This window comes from Canis lupus, chromosome 1 (assembly GCF_048164855.1).
Source record: "Canis lupus baileyi chromosome 1, mCanLup2.hap1, whole genome shotgun sequence".
Lineage (NCBI taxonomy): Eukaryota > Metazoa > Chordata > Mammalia > Carnivora > Canidae > Canis > Canis lupus.
The window spans coordinates 110,490,702-110,501,913 of record NC_132838.1 but is presented as its reverse complement, the minus strand read 5'-3'; the positions used below and the strand labels follow the sequence as shown (position 1 = coordinate 110,501,913).

General features: G+C 50.7%; 1 protein-coding gene across 1 annotated transcript in view; it reads right to left on the bottom strand.

Annotated features, from left to right (window-relative positions):
- Positions 1–4,494: 4,494 nt before the first annotated feature.
- The window catches only part of OPA3 (outer mitochondrial membrane lipid metabolism regulator OPA3), a 47,305-nt gene continuing 40,587 nt past the window's right edge, over positions 4,495–11,212 (bottom strand). Inside the window, exon 2 of the mRNA XM_072774513.1 lies at positions 4,495–7,939. Coding sequence (XP_072630614.1) covers positions 7,503–7,939 — 437 coding nt within the window. The 3' untranslated portion in view covers positions 4,495–7,502. The remainder of the gene's footprint in view (positions 7,940–11,212) is intronic.

Sequence of the window (11,212 nt, the reverse complement as noted above, 5' to 3'; positions counted from 1 at the left end):
CAAAGGCACAAAAAAATAACTCAGGTAAATCTGAAAATAAGAACGAGACTGCCGGGTAGCTCAGAAGAGATCAAAATATATTTTCAAACTCGTCATTCAAAACAAGATGGTGTTGGGACATGACACATAAATGGACGGTGGGACAGGAATGAGAAAGAGGCACCAGTGTCAAGGGGACATAGCAGGTACTGCTGTCCAGTCTCAGGGGAGGTGGGAAAGGATGGGGCATCCCTCACACTTCAAGATGTGGGCCAACCATTCATTTGGAAACTGAGGAATGTAGATCCCAACCTTACATGCCTCAAAAATTAAAACATAACAAAAAGCTACTTAAAAAAAAAAAGATTTTATTTATGAGGGAGAGAGAGCGAGAGAACAAGCAGGGGGAGGAGCAGAGGGAGAGGGAGAAGCAGACTCCTCACTGAGCAGGGAGCCGGACTCAGGGCTTGATTCCAGGACCCTGGGATCATGACCTGAGCTGAAGGCAGGTGCTTAACTGGCTGAGCCCCCCAGGGCACCCCAAAAACCTATTCTTGACAAATGACTCAAAAGAAAACTTGAATGAAAGTATGAGAAAATAGAGCTGTAGATAGATATCCTTGAAGTAAAAGAGTCCTTCTCAAATAAGGCCAGAAAGAAATGCAAATGCTTGAAAGGAAAAAGACTAACAGGTTTGGTTATTTTATTACTTTTTTTTAGTTTATTTAAGTCAAGCCTACACCCAACACGAGGCTCAAACAACCCCATGATTGAGAATTACAAGATTGAGAATTACACGCTCTTTCCGACTCAGCCATACGAGCACCCCAGATTTGGTTATTTTATTTTATTTTTATTTTTTTTAATTTTTATTTATTTATGATAGTCACACAGAGAGAGAGAGAGAGAGAGAGGCAGAGACACTGGCAGAGGGAGAAGCAGGCTCCATGCACCAGGAGCCCGATTTGGGATTCGATCCCGGGTCTCCAGGATCGCGCCCTGGGCCAAAGGCAGGCGCCAAACCGCTGCGCCACCCAGGGATCCCTGATTTGGTTATTTTAAAACGAAAAACTTCAGTTGAACAACACATACCAGAAACAGATATTATAGGCACAATGAAAACAGACATTTCCCAAAAGCAGCACAAATGTCCGATAAACGCCTACCAAGACACTCAACCTACAGGTAAGCAGGAAAATGTAAGTTAAAAGAATAATTACATTTCATGTGCATTTCTATGGTTTGAAAAATTTTCAAGCTGGAACATTCCAAGTGTTGACAGTTCCTCTGCTACTACTCCACAGAATTTTTAAGAGTGTTTTAGTATTAACTATAAATATTTTTTAATGCATTCGGTTCCTTCAGCTCTTGGTATCTCCCTAAGGAAAGACACTGGCCAGAGAAGCACATGCAGACCTCAGTGTCCCAAAAGGAGAGCAGTGGACAGCTCCTAAGGGATCTCAAGTATGGCCAGACCATTCCTAAAAGGGCTGCCAGAGTTTCCCCAAACTGGAGACAGGATTCCTTTTGAGGAGGGGACTTTGGTTTCTCTGAAATGGCTGAACTTTTTGAAGAGAGTGTGCAATTTAGAACAAAATTCAGATCAAGGCACGGGGATGGGCCCTTTGAGCAAGGTGGGCACACTGGACGTGGCGGAGTCATCGGTGACACCCCCCCCCCGCCCCCGCCAGGTGCACAACCACCCTTACCTGGCGGGAGCACTTCCGGGGAGCCTGGCCTGGGCACTGCCATTCCAGGGCCAAGAGACACTCTAAGACCAAGGATTCCAGGTCCCAGGCCACCCTTCCCTTTCCTCCTTCCTCTAGGAGGTCCCAAATGGACATCAAGAGCGTTCCCTGATGGAGGAGTCGAGAGAAAGAATGTTAGAGACGCAGCCTGAGCGTGAGCTCAGTGATGTCAGAGGTTTGTTAAAGACGAGCACCGTGTTTCCAGCCCTTGCCAATACACTTCAGGACAAATAACAAAAACCTGTCAGAGGGCGCCCAAATCTGAGGCGATCTGGGGACAGGGAAGGGCAGGGGGTCTCAGTATCTCCTCGTGCCTGGTCTGCGGCAGCCTCACCATCTCAGAACCTGCCAGGGTTTCCCTTCTAGACGCACACAGCCAAGACTCCCAAGACTTGGAAGCTGTCAGCGACTCCCCAACATCCCCTCGCTTAGCAAATCCTCTCTGCTCCATGTCTGAAATATTAGCATGCCCAGAATCCCGCTTCTCCCTACCTCTGCTGTCTCCCCCCGGTCCAGCCACCGTGACCCCCACACATAGACAATCACAGTCATCTCTTCCCTGGGCTGGCAGCTTCCATCATTGCCCCCCACAGCCGGTCAGGGGGGATCCTAAGTCAACTCACGTCCCTCCTCTGCTCAGAGCCTCCCGTGGCTCATGCCTCACCTAGAACACAAGCCAAGGGCCCAAGGCAGCCCCCTTTATGTAGATCCGCATAATTCATCCATATATACGGGCCTTTCTTTATGAGATAGAATAAAAAAGAAAGGAACAGAGTGCATGGCACGTGGTAAGGGCAATTAGCAGGTAGCAAAACTTCTGTTCTGACCACATATGTAATATATGATGTATGACGTCAGCATATGTGTTAGAGAATACATAGAACGAGTTGTGTATGTTTATCACACATATTAGGCACATAGGACACATCTGTATCTGTAGCTTTTCTTCATGAAAAGGAACACAGTAAGAAGTATCAGATTGCACTGTACATACTAACGGTATTTAGTGAAATTTTCATTCCAATGACAAGCACACACAGCATATGCTATACAATGTTGTTACATATTACATAAAAATATTTTCATATTCTGTTATATACTGTCCCCTAATGCATGGATTATGCCATATTTATAATACATTCATAAGTGTGAACAGTGAATTATATAAATAGGTATATGGCATAAACTCTGCTTCTCACTATGGCTTGCCACCATGGGCTGAGATGGAGACTTTTTTTAAAAGACTTTATTTATTTGAGAGAGAGAGAGAGAGGAGGAGCAGAGGGAGAGGGACAAGCAGTCTCCACGCTGAACGAGGAGGCCAACGCGGGGCTCAGATCTCATGACCCTGAGATCATGACCTGAGCCAAAATCAAGAGTTAGACGTTCAACCAACTGAGCCACCCAGGCGCCCCATAGACACTTGTGATGTGTGTGTGATAGGGTTATGGCAGAGTCTTTGGTGGAATGATGCCTACAGGTGGGGAGGGAAAGAAGCAGAGCTGGGTCTGGAGTCATTGAAGCGAGATGTTGTCACCGGTCTCATTCTCGGTCCTACACGGTGCCCAGAGCTGGCAGGAGCCTCCAGAACTAGGACAACTGAGACAAGGGTGCCAGTCTTCATTCTGCTGACTCCCCTTCCTTAGTCTATTTTATGGATCAGTAAACTTTTTTTCTTTTTATAAGGTTTGTTTATTTAAGTACTCTCTACATCTAACATGGGGCTCGAACTCATGACCCCTAGGTCAAGGGCCCCAAGGTCAAGAGTCGAATGCTCTTCTGACTGAGCCAGCCAGGGGCTCCGGGTCAGTAACCTCTTGATGTAAAGGGCCAGATAGTAAATGGTTTCATTTCTGAAGGCCATATGATATCTATTGCAAAAACTCAACTCTGACATTGGGGTTCATCTCAAAAGAGCCATCCTGATCTAAATGAGCCATTAATCCTGAACACTGCCACAGGACCAGCCCTTCACCTCTTTACTGCCCATCTCCCGCGCTACATGTCAGCTCCATGATGGTGAGAGCCCTCGTCTTGTTCCTGGCTCATTCCCAGCTACTACAATGGGGCCTGGCATGCAGCATGTGCTCAGTAAACATTTGTCTAACGAGTGGGTGGAAAGATGCCTACTGGATTCTCCTTTGGGCACGCTTCCCTCCCTCAGTCCATTGGGGTGGGGAGCCCAGGCCTGGCCCTTCAAGAGTTAACAGTGGCTAGCACAGGGACGGCCATAGGGCCCCATGAATCAGGCAGGGGCTTACTGAAATCCACTTTCTCTAGGGGTGGCTTTCTCCAGGCAAGGCCTGCCTGAATGGGAAACCAACAGAGTGGACAACAGGGCCTAGCCAGGGATGGGGACAGTATGAGGCTTCTAGGAGCCAGTGTTCATGGGTTTTGTGTTTTACCCCTGTGCTTGTGCTGAGTGCTCAGGAAGGGGAGGGTCTGGATTCAGCCGGGCTCCTTCTTCCCCAGTCATGGAGGGGCAGGCAGGTAATGCTGGAAAAGCAAATGTCTGTATGTGCTCTTCCCCTCTCTGACTGGGAGAGCAGTGAAGGCAGGGTTGCAGCTGTCCCGCTCACTGCTGGGACCCCAGCGCGACACAAAACAGATTGGGGCACACAGTGGACAACTGAAAGTTTCTCGAATGAAAGAATAATCAAAGACATTTTTTCTAAGGTTGTAATGGGGTTTCTAAAATGTGTGTGTGTATACACACACACACACACACACACATATGAAAAAATACACGAACTTGAAGACAACCAACCTCATTTATAAATTTATTCTACCCCCTTCCCCAAGTCGAGAATGTATACAAAACTTTAGCAGGAAACCAGAGTGATGAACCATCCTTTGGTCTCAGCCTTGTGCATTTTGAGAGGGGATTCTTTGCATTTCCACACACCCTGATCCCACCCAGTGGGTGAAGCCCATGCATCCCACAAGATCTTGCCTCATGGAAGGCCACGCAGGGCTGAGTTCTGAGTCTCAGGGATGTGAGAATGATGCCACATCAGGGTCAAGATGGTGCAAGGGTTAGGACCTCGGGCTCTGGTGCACTGTCCATCTTCTGGTCCAACTCCTGCTTCTTTCCTGCCTGTGTGTCCTTGGGTGGGTGACTCTCCCCTTTCTGTGCCTTGATTTTCTCATGAATGAAATGGAGAAAATACTGTTAATGGCCACTATGTATTGACATGATGGGTGGAGGGGAGGATACATCAGTCGCTGACGTCCAGCAACCTGTGCTCCAGAGACGGATCAGTGCCACAGGGGGCCTCCAGGAGTAGCCATGGAAACTGGGTACTAAGCCTGCTCAGCTGGCTCTATCCACACTGATATCTCTGGCCATCTTCTCATTTATCCAGTAAGGTCACTTCTGACTTTAAAGACACCTCCACCCAGGACCCACCTCCTCAGCTCCCTCTACGGTCAGCTTCTCCTCCCCTTCTAGAAGGAATTACAATGATCTTTCAGGACCCCAGTGTCTTGGTTTTCTGTCTAGGGAGGTGTGGTGTCCAGATCACCCCGCCAACCCCCACCCCAACCCCTGGAGGTGAGGTGAAGAAGGAAAGAGTGGTGAGCAAGCCTGTTTCTCCCACTTCACCTACAGTTTTTTGGAACCTGGCCAGGTACGGTGGATCTTGGATCTAACTCTGCTCATTAAATGCTAAGATTTCGGGTGTGGTCTGGGACTGCTTGGACTGGAAATTGAAGGTGCCCCACTCTCAACACTGTCTCTGGGAAATGCCTTGGGCTTCTGTGTAGGTCCCTAACCACTCTTCCTCCCCAGTAACTGCCTCCCTGCTCCCCTTCCTCGGCTAGCACTGGCGCTTTCCAGCACCCTGCACCCCTTCCCCATCTCCTTCCTTGAGCCCTCGCCCCCATTCTTCTTATGTACTTATTACTTCTCTTATTACCATGGACAGCCAGTCCCTCATTGGCTTCGTGGCCTTGGGCATGTCCCTTTGCTTCCCCTCGGCTTATTTCCCAATCTGGGAAAGAGTTCATAAGATGACTGCCCTAATTTAGTGCACATCAGCTTCTCTAATTTTAACGAGGCTTGTACCAATTTTGAGGATCCTTATGTCCTCAGACATCCTTAAGATGACTTCCTCACTCTCGGGCTTTTACTCAGGCAATAGAGCATTGACAGTTTGCAGAACAGAATGCAGACTGCTGGGAGCCACAGCCCTCCTGCATCAGTGAGATTCCTGGAAGAGACCCAGCAGCAAAGGCTGGTTCCTGGTTCCTATCACCCCTGAGGGAAAGGCCACACATCCCGTGGGATGGGCAAGAGTCCCAGCATACTCTTGGGGTGCAGAGGTATAGTGGGTTGAACAGTGGCTCCCACACGATAACTCATGGAACCTGTGACTGTAAGCATAGCTGGGAAAACAAAACAACAAAACCCCAACTCTGTAAATAAGGATCCCGAAGTGACATCATCCTAGATTTAGGGTGGGCCCTAAATCCAATGACAGGTGCCTTTCCAGGAGACACAAGAGGCCACATGGAGACAGAGGCAGAGACTGGAGATGTGCAGTCACTGAAGTTAAAAGAGGCAAGGAAGGATCTTCCCACCAATGCCCCTCAGATGGAGGGCTGCCCTGCTGACACTCTGATTCCAGATCTCCAGCCTCCGGAACTGTGAGAGAACACATTTCTGTGGCTGTAAGCCATCACATTTGTGGTCATGTTATGGTCACCCTGGGAATCTAATAAAGGTTAGGACCAACTGGTGGCCTGGCCCAGTGGGAGGGAGATGGGGCTGAGGGCTCTGGAGGCAGGGGGGCACCGCTGGACGAAGGCGGCTGTGGGACCAGTCCAGAGCTTCAGTGGGGGAGGGCGAGGGCACACAGGTCAAGAGATTTGGATGGAACATGAGGAATGTGATCATCTAATCCGTGGCTGGCAGTGCGCTGAGAGAGGCCACTGAAGGAGACAGTGAGGAAGGTAGGAAACAACATGTCAGGAAAGGTTCAGGGACTTGGAGGAGGGAGGACAGGGGGCCAGGCGGAAAGGCAGGTTGGATCAGCCTGAGCAGGTTCAATTTTTCCACCCATGGAAGTGGTGTTGGGAGGGCAGTGCCGGAGAGGCGCTGCACAGACATTCCAGTGGGTTGTGCCAGACTGCAGGACTGGGGGGTGGGGAATCTGCTGGAATAGTCATCTGGGGGTCTCGGTAGGGTGCCACAGATCAGGTTAAGGGGGAAGATATAACATTCAGTGGATCCACTGCAAGGCAGGATCCCTTCTTTATTCCCCTCAAAGAGTGGGGAAACCAGCTAGAGCCAATCTTAGATGAGGGGGACAGAAGTTCACTGAATGACACCGCATTTCTTTACAATGGTCTGTGCCTATTGACAAAGGGAAGGGGGTGCTCCAGTGAACACGATGAGCGCCCAGGGAAGGGTAACATTTATCACAGAAATGGGGGTGAGGGTGGGGTAACAGCTTGGTTCAGCTCAAGTCTGGGTCCCTTTTCTCTTCTGCCAGAAGAGTGAGCCTGTTGTCCTTCTGGCTAGGACCTCACAGGTCAGTGTGGTTGAGGGGGCAGCGATGGGCACGTGGTCTGTACCTATGAGTTAGAGCTGGAGGGTGCTACGCTGGCACCTTCACTGGCTGGGGGCTGGCCCCAGTGGAAGGTACCACTGGTCGGTAGGGGCCGACTGAATCCAAGTTCCATCAAGATCCGGGTGATTTCCGCTGGGCCAGCACAGGCAGCGGGGAGTATGGGGAGAAGGCCACATCAGAGCACACACAACCACGGCCAAGTTCAGACTTCTGCAGGCTCCTGTGCCTGGGACGCGGACACCGCCTTGGACGTGGATGTGGCCTGGGACACCGACGATGGCTCCGGGATGCAGAGCTGGGCGCGCACCTCTCGCATCTGCGCCTGCAGCTCCTCCAGGGCGCTCTGCTGCGACGTCGCCTGCACCTGCGCCTGCAGGGTCTCCAGCGCCAGCGCCAGGCGGCCCACCTCGTCCTGCATGGAGTCCCAGGCGGCGCGCTGCTCCTCCTCCTTGTGACGCTGGTGCGCCTGGTGGCGCGAGTACTCCAGAACCAAGCAGCCACCGCCCACGATGAAGATGGTGGCCTCGCCCAGCAGCTCAGCACCCAGCTCGGCGGCAGCCTCCTCGTTCAGGGGCTTGATGACTGTGCCCCGGAAGCCCATGATGCGCATCTTGGTCCGCATCTCCACCCAGTGGTACACTGTGGGGGAAGAGAGGGGTCAGGTCGTGCGCCAGGAGACCCCTACAAACCCCACCCCTCCGCATTTCGGTGTCCAGGCTGGAGCACCTGGGACACCACAGCCAGAATCACCAGGGGCATTGCCTTAAACAAGATCTGCACTGGCCTAGCCCAGGGATCTTGTGTCACTGGCCTGGGGTGATCCCAAGGTATCTTTTAAAAATTCCCAGAGGATTTTGCCAAGCATCCAGGAATAAGAAACCCTGCCCAGGAGGGGAAATCCTTAGACTTGGGGGTGGGATGGAGACACACGCCCCTGTAGGGTTACAAGGAGCTCCCAGGACACAAAGTCCCTGGAAGGTGTGAAGGCTTAATTGCCAGAGTCTTAGCTCCCTCTGCTCCTCCCATCAAGCCACCAGCAGGACAGCCAAGCATCCTCCTCCCCTGACACAGTCTCCAACCCACTTCTCAGAAGAAAGGCAGACCTTCAATACCCCCTACCCCTGCCCTGTCTTTCTTTTTGAATCTTCCCCTAATTCCGAGTTAGTGCTGCAGGGTAGTGGGACCTCCTAGCTCCAAAGAAAGGGGAGCCGGAATGTGGGAATGCACGCAAAGCAACTGTGAACAGGGGTTCACAGACCTGTCCACAGACCATCCTCTCGGCAGGTCTGGTGGCTCCCATCCTTAATTTTCACCAACCCTGAGGATGTAGCTAACGGCCTTGTGAGCTCTTCGTGGTGAGGTGTAGGGCACGTACCTTGAAAGAAGCTCATGAGCTGACTGGTACTGCTGGAACGAGAGCTTTCTTGCCTAGCTGTTTCTTTGTGCAGGAGATTCTCAGCATGTGAGTCTTAAAAAACCAAGGCAGAACTGATGCCGGACCCTGACTCCCTCTGCAGTAATTCATATTCATCCAGGATACATGACATCGCTGTCTAGTTCATTTGGAGGTTCGTGTCCAACAGCGCTTTGCTTTCAATGTTTCATAATTATCCACACAAACGCATAATGTATGAAATGTTTTTTTTTTTTTTTTTTTTAATTTATGATAGTCACACAGAGAGAGAGAGAGAGAGAGATGCAGAGACATAGGCAGAGGGAGAAGCAGGCTCCATGCACCGGGAGTCCGATGTGGGATTGGATCCCGGGTCTCGAGGATCGCGCCCTGGGCCAAAGGCAGGCGCTAAACCACTGTGCCACCCAGGGATCCCCTGTATGAAATGTTTTAAGTGAAGTGTGCACTAATAATTTTTAAAATCCAGAGGAAGATATTTTTATTTATTTATTTATTTATTTATTTAAAGATTTATTTATTCATTCAGAGAGAGCGAGAGAGAGGCAGAGACACAGGCAGAGGGAGAAGCAGGCCCCATGCAGGAAGCCCGATGTGGGACTCGATCCCGGGTCTCCAGGATCACACCCTGGGCTGCAGGCGGCACTAAACCTCTGCGCCACCAGGGCTGCCCTTTTTTTTTTTAAAGATTTATTTATTTCAGAGGAAGATATTTTTAAACATTTATAACCTTAAGGTCACCAGAAATGAAACAAAAATTGAAATTTGGATTTCTGTACATGTTTTGGTTGCTGACACAGACTTTATTAGAAAGAATGCTGCAAGGGAAATGTAAGTAGAAGTTCAAGGACAAAGGTCAAGGAACAATGTGAAATTTCTGAGTGTAAAAAAAGGTTCGTTTTTTTCTCCCCTTCAAACCAAGAGTAGCAGGCGCCAAATCACAAGAGTTATGGGGACTGCATTAGATACCTCCAAGGAAGGATGGCGCCAACTCTGCTTGGAAATGTCAATATTCATGACACACCAGAAATTATATCCTCTGCATCTACTTGATTTCATGCAGAAGTTTTAGCTGTCACCTTGAAAATGCACCAGAGGGTATATAACTTTTCAATGTTTTAAAGGGGTGAGGCAGCAAAAATGTTTAGAGGAGCTCTGCTTGCCTTCAGCAGTTAAGATCTAAAGGAGCATACCCAGGGCCCCCCGAGAACTGCCCCTGCGGCACGCACTGTTACCACGAACTGTTATGGAGGCCCTGGTGTTGTGGGGTTCCTGGAGTCCTGGCTGTCCAGACCCCTCCCACACTGAGGTCAAGCCGGGGTCAGCCTGAAGCTCTGCCGCCTATTGCAATGACAGCCCACTTTGAGCCCCCTCTGTAAAATGGGGAGGTGATGACCAAACCCCAGCCGCAAGGGTGCCAGGCCTGTAACTGTCACCTGATCCTTCACGCCGGGACCACAGGGCATTGTGGCCGGAAAGTGGTAACGAAGTAAAGCACCACTTCTACTGGCATTGCTGGGGGAATGTCCCCACATGGCACTGTGGACAGAGCACGAAGACCTGGGTCAGCAGTCGGGCCTGAGTGTAGGCACGAGGGGTGGGGGCACATACGCAGGCATAGGAAATGAAGTAGGGGGTGTGTGTGTGAGAGAGAGAAGGCTTTCAGAGCAGGGGCTGATGGCAGTCTCTTAGGTCAGCAGCCAGATTTGGGGTTCAGGAAACAAGGTCCATGAGGGAATGGGGGGATGGAAAGGGGGCAGCCATGAGGAGCCAGGACAGGCCAAAATTGAGATCCAGCAGGTCCCCAGATGCCTTCCAGACGCCTCACATTCACTGTGTCCAGACATGACCCCGGTTCCCTGGCCCACTGGACAGTTCCTCCTCCTCTTCGTCCATCCTGTCACCAGGCCAGAGACTTGGGACTCAGGTGTTCTCCTGCCCCACGGCCTCTCAGCATACATCTCCCATACCCGCATCCACTCCATCTTGGCTGTGACCAATGTCCCCTCCCTGACCTCCTGATTCAGAGACCTCTGTCCCTCCTGCCATTGTTTCCTTCAGAGCACCTATCACAACTGGGAATAGTCTTGTCATCCAGTCACTTGTCTGCAGTCTGTCTCCCATGCTGCCCCGTGAGCCCCATGGTCACAGTCACTGGGTATCCCTGGCACCTGCTAGCAGCAGGCCAGGCACACAGGTGATGCTTAGAGTATCCCCATTGAATGCGTCAGCGGGTCACCACCCCAGCCTCATGCCCCTGTGGCTGTCCTATGGCAGCAGTCAGGAGCTGGTTAAAATATGACAAAAACACACACCAAAAAAATGCCATTCTTTTCATTAATAAAAGTAACACACTGAATGAAAATAAAGTAATCAAACTATAAAGCTGAAAGTCAGAGGGTCCCATGCACCTGGCCCTGATCCTTAGGTCCACCCCAAATGGCCCCCCAAATCTCACCCTCACCAGCCTGCCTTCTGCTAGCATCATTGCCCTGACATCT